General features: G+C 30.6%; 2 protein-coding genes and 1 long non-coding RNA gene across 4 annotated transcripts; 1 reads left to right on the top strand and 2 right to left on the bottom strand.

Annotated features, from left to right (window-relative positions):
* Nucleotides 1-1,229: 1,229 nt before the first annotated feature.
* On the top strand, nt 1,230-1,940 carry LOC127287575 (uncharacterized). Its single transcript, XR_007843896.1, has 3 exons — nt 1,230-1,499; nt 1,594-1,762; nt 1,838-1,940. It is a non-coding gene; the product is annotated as an uncharacterized LOC127287575 (long non-coding RNA).
* A 2,879-nt stretch (nt 1,941-4,819) lies between these two features.
* On the bottom strand, nt 4,820-6,284 carry LOC127287237 (uncharacterized). The gene is made up of 2 exons (XM_051314067.1): nt 6,096-6,284; nt 4,820-5,440 (listed from the first exon to the last, which is right to left on the bottom strand). Exons 1-2 carry the CDS (start codon nt 6,282-6,284, stop codon nt 4,820-4,822), a joined length of 810 nt encoding a protein of 269 aa, XP_051170024.1.
* A 791-nt stretch (nt 6,285-7,075) lies between these two features.
* LOC127287536 (uncharacterized) lies at nt 7,076-12,134 on the bottom strand. 2 transcript variants are annotated; one of them, XM_051314530.1, is made up of 3 exons: nt 11,857-12,134; nt 10,095-10,228; nt 7,076-9,604 (listed from the first exon to the last, which is right to left on the bottom strand). In XM_051314530.1, exon 3 carries the CDS (start codon nt 8,064-8,066, stop codon nt 7,233-7,235), a length of 834 nt encoding a protein of 277 aa, XP_051170487.1. In that variant the 5' UTR covers nt 8,067-9,604; nt 10,095-10,228; nt 11,857-12,134; the 3' UTR covers nt 7,076-7,232. The 2 variants fall into 2 exon arrangements, with proteins under 2 accessions (XP_051170487.1, XP_051170492.1); XM_051314535.1 differs by having other exon boundaries at nt 9,089-9,604.
* Nucleotides 12,135-17,075: the final 4,941 nt, after the last annotated feature.

The following is a 17,075-nucleotide window of genomic DNA, read 5'->3' as shown; positions in this document are numbered from 1 at the left end:
CACACCTCTTTTCGCCAGCTGCCTGCGCAGGCAGCAGATCATTCCCGCCTCGATTTTTGAAAATTTGAATTTAACTAAAAATAAGTATCTTTTCTTGAATGCAAATTATTAATAAAAACAAATAAAAATAGTAAATTTACTGGAATATTAATTTTTTTAAGTGAAATATGAGTGAATGTGTTAAAAGAAATGTAATTTTTGTGCACTGTGTGCAACGTGTTTAATGAGGGATTCTAACCTCAAAAAGTGTTTGGTTGTTCAGGTTGGTTGTTGCTGGTCAACTCGACACGTGCTTCTTTCTCAATTTCTTGCTCGTAATAATTTGTGCTCATCGTTCTTTTGGCAAGTAAGTAATTATTATTATTTTTTTTCAATCAGTTTGGAAATAAGAGCTGTAGTTATCCAAGCTCATTTCATTCAAAAACTTGATCATCCGCGTGATTGCATTCGCATTATCCTCGTTTTCTAATTGCTTCTAATTTTGTATATTTTGCAATTGAAGTTTATAATATTAATAAATTGTTAAAGTTAAAATGAACTATTAACTATATAAATAATAATTTTCCTTTTTCTAATTACTCTGGTGAATTGAACCTAGCGAATGTGCGACGAATTTGTTGAACATTTGTTCCACATTGGATTATTGTTAAAGTATTGAAGAAAATTAATAATAATATTTCATAATGTGTCCAAATATCATACATAATAATTTACTTTACTTTGTTTATAGTTTATCAGAAAAAGTGAAAGAAAATGGCAGAAGTGGAGTACGATGAAGTAAGAAAAATCATAATATGTAATAATAAAATATGCTTTGCAGGGGCCAAAGATGTATAATTGTCACTTGAGGGCAATGTACTAAATTTTGATAAAGTGAGAATACCTTTATTGTATTTAATTTATTTTTTCAGTTACTGACACTGAGAGAAATATGCTATTGAATCAATAGCACTTCCGCCAATATTTGAAGACCTCCATAGAAAAACGATCAATGGAACAATTGAAAAATTTGACAGATGGCATGAAAAACATAGATTTTCATGAAATTGGTAATAACTATATGTGAATTGATCTATACATTATAATTAGTAAATAATACTGATTTTATTCGTAAAATTAATTTACATGTAATTACTTTTTTTATAGTTCCTGTTAAATTTTTCAATTGTTCCATAGATTTTTTTCCGTGGAGGTCTTCATTTATATTTTAATATTTTTTCATAATTGAATACCATATTTAATAATCTGAAATTCAAATTATGGAATTATAATTTTTCAATTAATTTCTTTAATTACAGAATTATGAACAAGAGAATGTCCATGTAATGGCCATTGATGTGGATGAAAAGGGGATTGTTACACAGTCTATCAGCAATCTTGTCAATTTGATTGAAAGGGTGCGAGAAACTCCAATATTATGGGACTACAGAATACCTTTAAAGGAAAAAGTGTGTCGAAGGTTACTGAGGAGTGGCATAGAATTTTCAAATATTTTGCAGGTAATATCAACATGTCAGATAATCGCAGAATATTAGCACTTTTCAATTAACAGTTAATTTGTTACAATGCACGTAATCGCAACTTTTTGTGCAGGTTGAACTGGCGAGCTAACAAAGATACGCTTTTCAAATTTAAAAACGTCCTTAACGAGGAGACAAAATACATACTTGCCAAGTGGTTCAGGTTCTCATAGCCATAAACCATAGGATCTAGAACCATATTTAAGTTTTCTAAATGACACTAAATGTGTTGATTCTAGAGCGTACGTATATCAACTGATGATGATGTATTAAATACTTCATGATTTTATAAAAAATATTTTATTTATGTATTACAGTACATCTTCCAATGTGCCTTCAATCCCAAAAAGAAAATACGTGGAGGATTTAAACGATTCATCACAAGAATATTTTTCTTGTGAAGAGGTTCCCGCAGATGTTGAGGTATTTATCAAAGCTTTCTTAATTTATGTTTACTAATTTTATATAAAGATAGGAAACTGTAACAATTAGACTTTTTTTCCCTCTTTTTCAAATTTTATCACCTTTTTTATTAATTTGTCAACCACTTATATTATATTGTATGTACAAATGTATTATTTTTAGGTACAAAACGAAAATCAGATGATCCCGATAAACTTGAAAATGCCATTTTAGAACTCGCAAGTTCTAAAACCGCACAGAAGAACACTAGAGAGCAAAAAGATCCAATGGAACAGTGGGCGTCATGGTTAGACAAAGAAATAAACGAATTTCCAAATAAGAACGACAGGCTAGAAATACAGGGTTATATCACTCAATACATTGCACAGAAGCGTCGCGAACACATTTCCTAAGCAGATGTGATGGTATGGTGCTATTTGCTACAATTCCTTGATCCGTCATGCTCAATTTTTGTCAAATATTAAGTGTATTCAATATCGCTCATTGTTTTATATTTAATTTATTATTCTTAATATTTTTGTTTTTCGCTTCATATTTAAAGAGTACATTTTAAGACGAAAATGACTGACAATAGAAGACTTTTGCCATAGGATATACTAATTAAGAAAGTATAAAATGTGATAAAATTATTAAGTATCATATTAAGGATAATTAATTTAAAAGTTTTTCACTCTCGCGTATTCATGTAGTTTATATATATAAAGTAGTAGTTATAAACTTTTAATAAACATTTAATTTGTTTTATGTAATTGTTTTATGTACTTGGCATAAAGTACACAGGAACAAAAAAAGAACAGTTTTTCGGCTGATACGCACCACTAATAGATTTTCATTTGTATTCTCATAATGATTCCGAATCTAAACTCAGAATTACACATGTGTAATTCTGAGTTTAGTGCCTGCAGGCACACAAAAAAAAAAGTTGTCTGTTTCTTGAACTAGACATATATTTCCTATAGTATTTTGGCCCGCTGAAACCGAATCTGTGCTCAGAATTGCTCCATCACCCTCAGTTTTTTTTAAATCGACCAAAACCACCCTTAAATGAACAAATTCACACTTCGGAGATAAAAAATAAATCAACTTATTTTTTTAAAAAATCGAATTTTACATCTAAGAAACCTTGCTCCACTCACTCTAAAACAAAGCCAGCATTGATCCAGCACCCCCTGAATTTTTTTAATTGAAAAAACTACCCCTAATCTGCAGAATCAAATTCAGGAGATAAAACAATAAAATAACTGATTGACAAATTTTATAACCAGATATTTTTACTCCAGCAATGCAGAAACAAAGACAAAAATGCTCCCTTACCCACTAAATTTTTTTTTAATCGAAAAACCACGCTTAAATAGAAAAATTCAAATTTAGGAAGTAAAAAAATATTAAGTTACCGGCTTTTTTTCAAAACAGAACCTTACATGTATGTAGTTTTGCTCTACTAACTCAAAAAAATAAAGCCAGCATTGATCCACCACCCTCTGAATTTTTTTAAATCGAAAAAACTACCCTTAATCTAAAGAATCAAATTAAGGAGGTAAAACAATAAAATAACTGATTAAAAAAGTTTATAACCAGGTATTTTTACTCTAGCAATGCGGAAAAAAGCCAGAAATGCTCCCGCACCCTCTAAAATTTTTTTAAATCGAAAAAACCACCAAAGAATCAAACTTAGAAGGTAATTTAATATAATTATATTGTGTTACCTCCTAAGTTTGATTCTTCAGGTTAAGGGTAGTTTTTTTGATTAAAAAAAATCAGAGGGTGATGGATCAATGGTGGCATTATTTTTTTGAGTTAGAAGAGCAAAACTACATACATGTAAGATTCTGTTTTCCAAAAAAACCGGTAATTTAATATTTTTTACTTATTAAACTTGAATTTTTCTATTTAAGGGTGGTTTTTCGATTAAAAAAAAAATTTAGTGGGTAAGGGAGCATTTCTGGCTTTGTTTCTGCATTGCTGGATTAAAAATATCTGCATATAAAATTTGTCAATCTGTTATTTTATTGTTTTATTTCCTGAATTTGATTCTGCAGATTAGGGGTAGTTTTTTCAATTAAAAAAATTCAGGGGGTGCTGGATCAATGCTGGCTTTGTTTTTGAGTTAGTGGAGCAAAGTTTCGTAGATGTAAAATTCGATTTTTTAAAAAAATAAGTTGATTTATTTTTTATCTCCGAAGTGTGAATTTGTCCATTTAAGGGTGGTTTTGGTCGATTTAAAAAAAACTGAAGGTGATGGAGCAATTCTGACCTCAGATTCGGTTTCAGCGGGTCAAAATACTCTAGGAAATATATGTCTAGTTCAAGAAACAGACAACTTTTTTTTGTGTGCCTGTGTTATCGCTTAAATTCAAATCTTACACTGAATTTAACTGAAAATATTTAGTGTTGTCAAAATTCAGTCTGAGAAGAAAGTAGTCTACATGTTGTTTTGTTACGTTGATTTTTTCGAAAATCTGATTACGTGGTTTATCGTTAACGTTAATATCACAATGCATATTGCACATTTTTGAGCCAACCATTTACAAAAACGTGAGTTGTTTGTGCGATGACACGTCTTTTGCCTCGCAATAAGTTAAATTTTAAATTCAAATAAACAACGAAGTTATATTTTGATATTTAATTAATGTTGGAATATATAGAATATATCATAGATAACTAACAAAATTTTTTTTTTAATTTCTATTAATTTACTCACATTTACAAAATAACAGTACTTGAAACTGACTTAAAAACAATAAGAAACATTGTATACTAATTTCATTAGTATACCACTGCGTTTACTCTCTCCATCTGCCAAGGCACACTACCTTCATTTAAAAAATAATTCATTAGGCTTCTTTGAATGTTAAGAGCACTAAGATTTTGCGTGTTCACACGAGGAAGGGGAACAAGTGCATCCATTTGGATGTCGCGTCTCCACTCTCTGCAACTTCTATTCCATTCTCATTAATTCGGTCACAGAAGTTAATGGGGCAATAATTCCTTGCATGATCCTCCGGACAGTCCTCTTCTTTTTTCCGAAGATAATTGTGTAGCACAACAGCCGGTAAGACAATCAATTTTATATGTTCTGTGGTGGCATGGATTGTCAATCGAAAAATTCTCCACTGCGAGCACATAATTCCATACGCATTTTCAATTGTTCGTCTTCCTCTACTTCCTCTACTGTAATTAAAAATCTGCTGGCCTAATGGCATTATACCAGTGGAGCGTCCTGGATAAGAACGCATTATGTTTTCATGAAGGTGAAAAGCTGCGTCTGCCAGACAGAAGAATGGCAAAATTGGACCTCCATGACAAATTTCTGATGGAGGCGGTAGATTGAGACTTTTAGCACCGATTCTTTTTCCTAGAACTCCACCATCACTCTCTATGCCTCTTGCTCCAACGTCTACGGCGATAAATTTATATTGTGCGTCGCAAACCGCCAATAAAATTATGCTGTGTCTTCCTTTGTAATTGAAGAAAGAGGAACCGCTGTTCAGTTGAGCCTACATGTTGAAAAAATTAATAATTAATGTTAGAATAAGCGATTACATATAATAAAGAAAATACTTATATCGATTATTTAGATAGATTGAAAATTCCCTTCCAATTATTTACTTGTGAGAAGTAAACTCGATCAATGAAAGGTAAAGAAAACACATATTTAAGTAAATATTTAAAGTTGCGACGTTTCGATGGCGCGGTTTACCATCTTCATCAGGCTGAATATTGATTAAATAATTTTTTTTACATCACATTGCAACTAGTCAAATTTTAAATCATAATCGTCAAAGTTGAAAATATTTAAATTACAATTTGAACACTGGAGACGGACAAAAGACACGACACGCGATCTCGTGTATTTGTATTTATTGAAAAATACAAAAAATAAAAACTTTTGCCTTTTTCAATTTACGTGTTCAGTGTTTTTTTGTTCTTTATGTATAAAAAAGGACATACACAAGATTTGCTCGAAAGGATCGATATAATTATTTTTTTAGTTGAAAAAGTGTATTGAATTTAAATCAAGATGATTTAAAGAATGTCAAGAATGATTAGATATTTTAAATACATTTTTATGTTCAAATAAAAGTAAAATTCTCCTGAATGGGAGAATATTGTGAATTCGTATTAGGATAGTCGGAGTTGAAAAATACTTGCCTGCATAACGACATGTTTTCCGTCCATCGCTCCCCAAACATGAGGAAATTGCCACTCCCTTTCAAATTCGTCAGAAATTTCTTTCCATTCTGCGGGAGATTCTTGCATCCGCATTACAATTGGCTGCAATTTATCATACAAAACTTTCATCGTTCTGTAACAGCATTTCAATACAGTCGACAGACCCATTCTATATTGCATATGAAGCGAAGACAAGGACTCCCCTGTAGCAAGAAATCTGAAATTAATATAGGTAAGCGATATACCTATGTAACGAATGAAAGAGAATAGACAATATTAAAATATATAAGAATAAATCAATATATTAATGTAACAATGTCTATCAAGAATAGACGATGAAATAATACAGTATCTCTGGACGTCAGCATGAAAAATTACCACCCTGACACTACTACACTGAAAAAAATTCGGTGTGGCTGTCGCCTGTGTGGTGATGGCGCTGCGTACTCTTGCTTCGAGTGCTCTGTCCATCGGTTTTCGGGTGCGTCAACGAATCTCGAGAGCAGGTAGCCTTCCCGAACAGGCGGGAAGCTATCATACCGATATCTCGAGATTGGTGCAACTTCGCAGGAATAACATATTGGAATTTCCAAGCGCGCGGAGTAAAGTAAAAGCGAAGAATATATTAATTATCATAGCGCTCAGTGATCGAGATAGTTTTAACTTATTTAACTTTATATTTTATTTATTATTATAAACTTGTGTAAAATAAATACATTTTTAAAAAAATTTAATTTCTGTATTTTTAAACTCGGATTTAGAGCCTAATTTATTTTCAATACATTTAGAAATAATACTCATAGAAAATAAAAGAGTTTATATTCTAGAATTTTGTTTATTATTGAAGTACAAAATTAAACATTGAATTTAAATAAACGTACATACAAATACTATATTAAATACACAGTTTTCAAAGTAATTTCTGTAATTTCTATAGAGATTACAGTCCATAGTCTGTGCCAATGAAATGAATGTCTTCTCTCACTACATAAGTACAAGGCGCGATGTTTGGCAAATCAATTCGATTAAACATTTGACACGTAATACTTTTTGGATTAATGATATAGGAGTGCAGTGATAGTGCTCATCGAATGTTATTTCTTCGAAAACTTCAATTTAGAAAAAAATATTGCTGTCAATTTTAACAATTTTACCGAATTCTTTCTCACTATTTTCTATATTAGTTACAACAAATGTTCCAAGTTTGTATAGTGTTCCACAAATATTTACTTCTTTATAACATTCTTCAGATATGTCATCACTCATTCGAGAGCCTAGTACAAAAGTTGTTTTACAATCGAAGGTGTTAATCATTTCACAGAATTGTAACATTTGTTTTGTAGCAACTGTAACCAAAGCGTTTTTCTTGCAACTTGTTGATTTCCAGTTTGTTTTTAAATCTCGATGACGAGACTCGAACCTCATGCACCAAAAGTTAGTAAAAGGGCCATTTTCAAGTAAAATTCGCGGATAGTGTGATAAGATATAAAACTTTGGTTTCAAAGGTCCACAAAGACGAATATACAATTCATGATGAAGTTTGATAAGAATTTTTAATTGCTTCGCATCAGAAGGGATTATTCGCGGTGAACTAAGAATATCTATGATTTGTCGAAGGTATTTATACAACTTCCAGTATTCATCCTCTTTGTCGATAATTAAATGACCCACCATATGACCAAAGAAACGTACAAAAGAAAGCATTTCTGACGCTGACATTTTTAGAAGTGCTTGATTGTTTGATCTATTGCGAGAAATTGCTGGAGGTTTATTTGCATTGTCGTTAAAAGGAAAGTTGTCAATTAAACTGTTTAATTCTTCTAACGTGAAATATTCCCTTTTATAAATCAATACAGACACTATTGCTGACATATCATAAACACAAACCCCTTCTAATACATCGTGCATAAAATCGACACACAAATTTTCGGTGAGATGAAAATTAAACATTTTATGAAAAGCGCATTCTTCCTTTATACCACTTTCTGACGGGTCCCCTTGTTTAAGATCTTTTTCATAATTTTCCCTATTTCTCAACAATGATTCATCTTCTCCTAATAATTTCGCAGCAAGTTCCGCAGTTGCTTTACAAATTCTACACCAACTTTTCGAAATAAATGATTCATTAAACCCAAATTATCCCCTATAATTAAAGCTATTTGAAATTTTATTTTTCTTGGAATACCATCTATTATAATCTCGTTCCCTACTGTTTGTAAATAATTAATTTCGTCTATGATTTTTCGAAAGCAGCTTTGGTTGGTGCAGTGTTTTTTATTATTAACCATTATTAAAGTTGAAAAAAGGATACTTACAAGTCGGGAAGCAATATGCACTGGAAGACATGCTATTTGGGCATAAACTACTCCAAATTTATCTACTCCAGCATGACTTCCTAATGAATTTCCAGCCTCTAAATCGTCATAAAAAATATTTAACGGTAATACAATTTCTTCAGAATTTTGAGAAATTTTTTTTTCCAAAAATTGCCCTGCATTATATTTGTATTATGTTCTTTTCTTTTTGCAATTTACTTATGTGATCTAACATTTGATTGAATAATCCCGGAATTTCTAAAAAAAACTTTAAGGGTTTCTCTTAAAGGAACATGCACCGCATACAATTTCTCAGTTAAAAACCGTAATTTGTTATTTACAAATTGCGGGATAAAAGCAGTACCAATCTCAAACATCTGATGATCAATAAAACCAATATTTCGAAGTAGTTTAAATCTTAACTGTTCGGTTTTTACTTTGACAAAAATACTGCTGTGTTCGTTAAAACATCTTTGAATATTACGCTTTACATTGTCGGGAACATTTTCTTTAGATAAAATTTGAAAAATATCATCTTGCATGGACGTTAAAAAAGTCGTTTTAATAAATTTTTCCATTTCATCAATGACTTCTTGAACTAAATTTCTTGGATAATTAGGATTACCATAGAGTGACAAAATAAACATAAGAAGATGATTTACAATTTTTTTAGATCCATTTTTTAATAATAAGATTCTGACAGGAAAATTTTAATTTTTTATTTATAGTTATTTAAAACTATTTTCAACTTTAATTAAGCACATATTATATACATTCCGTTTAAAACTGATAACACATTTAAAAAGCTTTCATTTACAATGCGTAAGATAGTTCCAACTTTAACTGACTGTTAATAATTATTGAGATCAACAATTAACTTATTTACTGCTGCGAAGGCCTTAAATGCAGTTATGCAGTACACTAATTTCCCGAGAAATGTCCATAAGAAATCACATATAAAAGGCATTGACCGAAGTGATATCAAGCACTTAAAACATGCTTCCACAGCTTTGAGTGGGTTATCAAACAAATATCTGACACCATTCAAAATAACCATGGATTCAGTTATGGAACTGATTTCTCCGCATAAAATAACAAAAGGATGGATGTCAGATCGTTACTTTTCAACCAGTCTTCTTGATTTGATCGCTCTGTAGAAAGATTTACTGGATCCTATATAATAAAATTTTTTTTAAATATATCTCCAATTAAGAGGAGGGATCGGTAAAATTTTAACCCATCTAAATTTTTGTTGTATATGGGTGGTCAATTTTTTTCTGATAAATTTGAATATTTTAAAATATAAAATGTTTCTAAAAATTTGGAGAAAAATTAATTAGTTCATAATTTCTTTAATAAAAATCAAAATTTTCAAAAAATAGAAATTTTAATTACTCTCTTATTTTTTATTAATTTTCATTGCCAATTTCTTTCTAAACTTATTTCATGATTCTAAAAATCAATTGTATAGATTTTCAAAAAATAAAACTTTGAAAATGATCAAACAATTTTTTTGTAATTTCTTTAAATTAAAATAAATTTAAATTCTGAATAATACCAGAAAAAAATTGGCGCCTCTCAACAACTTAAATATCAAAGGGTTGAAGTTTCACCAGTCTCTTTCCTTAAAAAAATGAGGTATTTCTTTAAATGCACTTCTTACCTCTACTACCAGCAAAAACGATCTTTGTACATCTGATTTAGAAAAAAGTTTGATTTGGTCATCTTTTTTCAATGACTTCTTAACAGCCAAACCTAACGGCAGTAACAGAAGTGCCAAAAGACTGTTTTGCGTTCCTTTAAAAAAGTATTACAATTAGAAAACGATTTAGCAAATTTATTAGTATACATCTGATAAGCGTATACATAAAATATGTCATCATCTTCCACTATTGTACCTGCTTTTATTAATTCATCGTACTTTAAATAAAAGTCTTTAATCTGTTTGACCCTGGATGTACTATAATGTTGAATAATTTTCGTACTAAGCGTGGGCCAATTGTTAGACAATATGGTTTTGAATGAACTGGAAAGGGCAACACTTGCTTCTCCTTTATTTACAAACTCCGCGAGAACATTATTGAAATCTGCTTCCAACTACGACAGGATAATGTTGATTTAAAATATTAATTAAATTAGTAACTGCCCTTTTTTAAATTAAAATTTATTAAAATAAGTAATGAAAAGTAAATAAAATTTTGATATTTTACCAAAAGAACTCCGAGAGGACTTTTCAAGCAAGGATAAGCTGTGAAATAAACTGTCAAAAGATTCTTTTTGTCGATTTTTTTGTTTTTCAAAAATTTGACTGTTCGTTCAGAGTACTTTTTCTCCCACATTCGGAATACATTGCCTGCCTCATATTCGCCACGATTTTGATCAATGAGGCAAGTATCGTCTTCAACAGTTACTTTAATGATCGAAAAAAATAAAATTAAAAATTTATTTATATTTACATTAGTTGTAAATAATGAATCAATGTACCTTGAATGGTTTTATCAATTTTGTTTTTATTCACGCCTAATATGCCACCTGAACGCAGTTCCTCTCTCATGTACTTATAATAATTATACAGACAACCTCTTGTACCTGTATATTCTCTACCATCATTACAGTGAGGTACATAAAACAATTCTCCGTCGCATGTTGGGAACAGCGGTTTAATTTCTGTTCTCAGCTTCATAAAGCAGTCTCTCGTTATTCTGCGATTTGGATTACGAATTTCATTTTATAAATACATAAAAAAAAAAAAATACTTATAATGTATCGGGTCGCGTTTTAATTCGTGAACAATAATTAATTTCTTTAATTTGTCATTATCTAAAACTCCTAATTTGGCATTTTTCGCCAGTATTATATTTCCAACCAAGTTCTCTTTATCATTTAAAAAGTCATACAAATCACTTTGCACATATACTAAATCTGAAATATAATAACATTCCTGAGAATTAAAACAAATCGAAACGCGACAAATAAATTTCAAGATAGGAAGTTTATTAATAAATATAAAAACAAACTGTCCATTACACATTCGTAATTTAGATATAAAAGTTATTGTTTTAATAAAAAATAAATTTTTCAAAGCTATGAATATATTTGAAAAAATTTTGTTCTATATTTTTACTTGTTATAGCAGGATTAATTTCATCCGACGTCGTAGAATTACTCTTCTTATTATTGGAATTCTCACTATTCTCATTTGGAGCATTGCATGTTTCCACTTCCATTTCTTCTATACTTCTTAGTATTTATATTTTATCTATCGATTTTTATTATTAGAATTTTACAAATGAAAACCAGAATTATAAAAAAAGAATTTCAAACAATATAAACATATGATGACATTTTGAGGTTATGTATGACCTTTTCAGAAGTTCAAAGCATAAACATTTTTAGTTAAATGAGTAAATATTTTAATTACTTACGAAAAATATTAAAATCCAGTAAATGTTTAGTAGACACAGAACTGTATCTGATATAAATATTAGAATTATTATTATAAGACGAACACGAGAAACACGTGCACATACGTAAAGATTTGAGCACGCCGAGATTTTAGTTCACTGCGCGTGCTAGCTGTGACGCGCTATATGTTCTCTCAATTCGGAATCGTTGACTGGACGAAAAACCAGTGTTGTAACCTTCTCTCGCGGTGAGGTAGTGTTCCCTTGCGACCTAATCTCCCTTCCGAAATCGGGATAGTACATACCCTCCGAAATGTATGGTAGCGACATTCGTAGGTGAGGCAGCGACACCGAATTTTTTTCAGTGTACACTTATCTGTATGGTCAGTCTTTGCTAAATTTGGAAAATTTCATAAAGTTTAAAAATAGATGCGTGAATGTCACAAAAAATTTTCTGTACAACTGAATCAAAACTTCAGTAAATTTTGAATTGAAAACTACAAAGAACGGTGCTGAAAAATGACCAAAATTTGCCCATGCGGGAATTATGAAAAACGAGTAGTTTCCCATAGTTTAAACCCTGCTGAATCCGAAAATGATAATTAGAATCTTGCAAACCTGAGGGAAAGGGATGAAAAACTACCCCTAAATAAGCAATTCCAATAATTCACGACAATTAAAATGCAGTCAAGTAACATCTAAAAAATAAACCAAAATCGCTTAAAACTTGTTACTCGGGGGTTTTCTGGGTCGCTGATTACGAATATGATGTTAGTTTTTGAAAATTCAAAATGGCGGATCCAGTATGGCGGACGACTTTTTTAAAAAATCTTGAGAATCGCCTGAAACTTGTTACTCGGGGGTTTTCGAGATCGCTGATTACGAAAATGATGTTAGTTTTTGAAAATTCAAAATGGCGGATCCAATATGGCGGATAAAAATTTTAAAAATCCACACAATTTGCTTAAAACTTGTTACTCGGGGGTTTTCGGGGTCGCTGATTACGAATATGATGTTAGTTTTTGAAAATTCAAAATGGCGGATACATTATGGCGGACGAAAATTTTAAAAATCCACATAATTTGCTTAATACTTGTTACTCGGGGGTTTTCGGGGTCGTTGATTACGAATGTGATGTTATTTTTTGAAAATTCAAATTGGCGGATCCAGTATGGCAGACGACTTTTTTAAAAAATCATGAGAATTGCCTGAAACTTGTTACTCGGGGGTTTTCGGGGTCGCTGATTACGAATATGATGTTACTTTTTCAAAAATTGGAAATGGCGGTTCCGATACGGTTGGACAGTTTTCTATGAACCGTCGTATTCGCTTGAAACCACTAATATTTACTATTTGAATTGTTCTAGACATCACTTACTGTTTATTTATACGTATACCCAAGAAGCACGTAATATAACCTCAATATCAAGGTAATATTACACGTAAGATTCGTAATATAACGCTGTAATATTACAGTAATCTTACAGTGATCTTAAAATGTCCGCCTCAAGGTAATATTACCGGTAATGTTACTGTAATATTACGCGCTAATATTAAGGTAATATTACAGTAATATTGCAGTAATATTATACCGTAATATTAAGGTAAGAGAATATTACAGTAATATTATGGGAATATTTCTTTACGAAAAAAATCTACCCATCCAGGGAATCGAACCCCGAACTCAAAGCACACGAGTCCAGAGTTTTACCAACAAGCCAAATTGACTTATAATATATTTACGTTTTTTATGCTTTATGAATAACTCAAATTAGTCTCACAGGTGTCTGAAAAGTAAAAAAGTTTGCCTACGATGCCAAGAAAAATCATTGTTACCTGGTGGTTCCTTAGCACCCCCTGAAACGAGAAAACTTAACCCAAAAATCATAGCTGTTCATTTAGAGAAGTTTCACCTCTTTCAAGGGGTGATTTTAAAATATTTCCAAAAAAATTGTTTTTTAAGGGTCAGAAATGAGTTTTAAATTATGTTAATGATTTTTATTTATGTCAATGTGTTTGTAGGACCTCATTTTCTAGATACAAGCCATTAATATTTTTTTTATTAAAAAACCTAGAATTCGTAACTTTTATTTTATATAGGTGACGATTTTTAATAATTTAATTAACAGTGAATTTTAATTTTTTGGAAAGTTAAAAATGTGTATTTTCAATACAAAAAATATTGAAATGTCCTTTTTTGTTATTTTCGAGATATTAATTAATGAATTATTTAATGTTAATAAAAAATGCAATATTTTATAAACAAATAATGTTATCGTAAATTAGCGTTACCAATTGAAAGCTAACGTAATTCCGCATCCAACGAGACTAATATGAACTATTTTGAATTAGAGGGATTTTTATCAACAATTGCAATGTTGTTATGCGATTATTTATTAACAATCCACTAACCCAAAATTCTTCATATAGGGCTCGTTGGATGCGGAATTACGGTAGCTTTCAATTGGTAACGTCAGAATTACGATGACTTTATTTGTATATAAAATATTTTATCTTTTGTTAACGTTAAATAATTAAATAATTAATATCTCGAAAATAACAAACAAGGATATCTCAATATTTTTTGTAGTAAAAATACACATTTTTAACTTCTCAAAAAAATCAAAATTCACTGATTAAATTTTTCAAAAAATCCAACTCCTTCCGTCTCCTACAGGCAGTTTTTGAGAAAACCTAACAACACTTCGTGGTGGAATTTCGCCCTATAGATATAAATTCATTAACACGATTTATTTATTTACTAATTAAATCATCCAAAATCGTCACCTACATAAAAGAAAAGTTACGAATTCGAGTTCTTTTCTATTAAAAATTTTTTTAATCACTTGTACCTAGAAAATCAGATCCTTCAAACACACCCACATAAATAAAAATCATTAACATAATTTAAAACTTATCTCTGACCCTTAGAAAACAAATTTTTTGAAAAAATTTCGAAACTTCTCTAAATAGACAGCTACGATTTTCGGGTTAAGTTTTCTCGTTTCAGAAGGGGCTAAGGAACCACCAGGTAACAATGATTTTTCTTGGCATCGTAGGCAAACTTTTTTTTCTTTCCAAACACCTGTGGTCTGTAATATTATTGTAATATTACCGTTAATGTTACTGTAATATTACCGTTAATATTACAGTAATATTCCCGGTAATATTACCTTGAGGCGGACATTTTAAGATCACTGTAAGATTACTGTAATATTACAGCGTTATATTACGAATCTTACGTGTAATATTACCTTGATATTGAGGTTATATTACGTGCTTCTTGGGTATACATATAAATAAACAGTAAGTGATGTCTAGAACAATTCAAATAGTAAATATTAGTGGTTTCAAGCGAATACGACGGTTCATAGAAAACTGTCCAACCGTATCGGAACCGCCATTTCCAATTTTTGAAAAAGTAACATCATATTCGTAATCAGCGACCCCGAAAACCCCCGAGTAACAAGTTTCAGGCAATTCTCATGATTTTTTAAAAAAGTCGTCTGCCATACTGGATCCGCCAATTTGAATTTTCAAAAAATAACATCACATTCGTAATCAACGACCCCGAAAACCCCCGAGTAACAAGTATTAAGCAAATTATGTGGATTTTTAAAATTTTCGTCCGCCATAATGTATCCGCCATTTTGAATTTTCAAAAACTAACATCATATTCGTAATCAGCGACCCCGAAAACCCCCGAGTAACAAGTTTTAAGCAAATTGTGTGGATTTTTAAAATTTTTATCCGCCATATTGGATCCGCCATTTTGAATTTTCAAAAACTAACATCATTTTCGTAATCAGCGATCTCGAAAACCCCCGAGTAACAAGTTTCAGGCGATTCTCAAGATTTTTTAAAAAAGTCGTCCGCCATACTGGATCCGCCATTTTAAATTTTCAAAAACTAACATCATATTCGTAATCAGCGACCCAGAAAACCCCCGAGTAACAAGTTTTAAGCGATTTTGGTTTATTTTTTAGATGTTACTTGACTGCATTTTAATTGTCGTGAATTATTGGAATTGCTTATTTAGGGGTAGTTTTTCATCCCTTTCCCTCAGGTTTGCAAGATTCTAATTATCATTTTCGGATTCAGCAGGGTTTAAACTATGGGAAACTACTCGTTTTTCATAATTCCCGCATGGGCAAATTTTGGTCATTTTTCAGCACCGTTCTTTAATGAATTGAAATTTTATTTGTATTCTAAACATTCGAAGATTAAGTATTCCATTTCTTCAAATTTATCAATCAATAATAATTTTAATAATTTTACATTTTAATCAATTTAAAATTCAATTGCTCAAAGTTTCGATGAACTAAAAATGCAATTATTCTAAATTTTAAATAAATGAATATTTAAAAAATTTTAAGTAAATTGTTTACCGTAAAGTCAACACTATTTTTGTAGATGGATTAATAATATCCTTTAGAGTTGGTTTGCTCAATAATGCAGGACCAAGTAGCTGGAGAAGATCTTTATACTGCGTTACAGTCATCCTCGTGTACTTTTTCAAAATGACTTGATCTACTAACGCCGTTTCCAAAAAAAAGTGTGAGCCCCTGAAAAAAGTTCACAGAAAATATTCAGCTAACAATAACTTCTGCTCACGTAGAATTGATAACCAATCTGTTATACCGAACTGAAATATATAATTAAAATTGGTCAACCGAATCATTTTATTCAATTGACTTATTATTTTCTGGATATTTTGGAGAGTTTTTGGATAGATATATAAAGGCACTCATAAGTAACAACATCTGAAGCATTAAGCATTCTTTAAGGGAACTTCTATGAAGAACAAATGCCTGTTTCCTGCTTCTTTATAATTAATTGAATCCTCTTAAGACCTTCGAACAAACATATATGGAATTTTGATTTTATTATAAGTTTTAAAACTCAACGTTTGGTCAAATTGTATCGTAAGAAATTTTTGACTTCACATTGCTCACAGCAACTTGTCAACAAGGTATTGTCTATCCTTTATACTTTTAACCTTAGTTTCTCTCATTACACACTTCTCCTTGGGTTGTGTTCGTCTCTCGTGTGACTCAAAACATTACAACCACAATAATAAACTTGAAATTCTCTTTTAATATTATATAAGTAAATTTATTAATTCTAACACACAAACAATAGTCTATACTCATATATTTAATTTTTTCAATAATTAATGACGTGAGTAACACCCAGGTGAAACTTTCTTTAATAATTTTTTTACATGTAATTATTAAATA

This window comes from Leptopilina boulardi, unplaced genomic scaffold (assembly GCF_019393585.1).
Source record: "Leptopilina boulardi isolate dan_hultmark-lab unplaced genomic scaffold, ZJU_Lbou_2.1 LbouV2_122, whole genome shotgun sequence".
NCBI classification, from domain to species: Eukaryota; Metazoa; Arthropoda; class Insecta; order Hymenoptera; family Figitidae; genus Leptopilina; species Leptopilina boulardi.
This window is presented reverse-complemented; position numbering and strand designations above follow the sequence as displayed.

Bases quoted from the DNA above. Each gene is read 5' to 3' on its own strand.
- LOC127287237 (XM_051314067.1), bottom strand. From the start codon at position 6,284: ATGGGTCTGTCGACTGTATTGAAATGCTGTTACAGAACGATGAAAGTT. The intron at 5,441-6,095 runs GCAAGTATTTTT...TTCAACATGTAG, and splicing joins GAAAACATGTCGTTATGCAG to GCTCAACTGAACAGCGGTTC.
- LOC127287536 (XM_051314530.1), bottom strand. From the start codon at position 8,066: ATGTTTAATTTTCATCTCACCGAAAATTTGTGTGTCGATTTTATGCAC.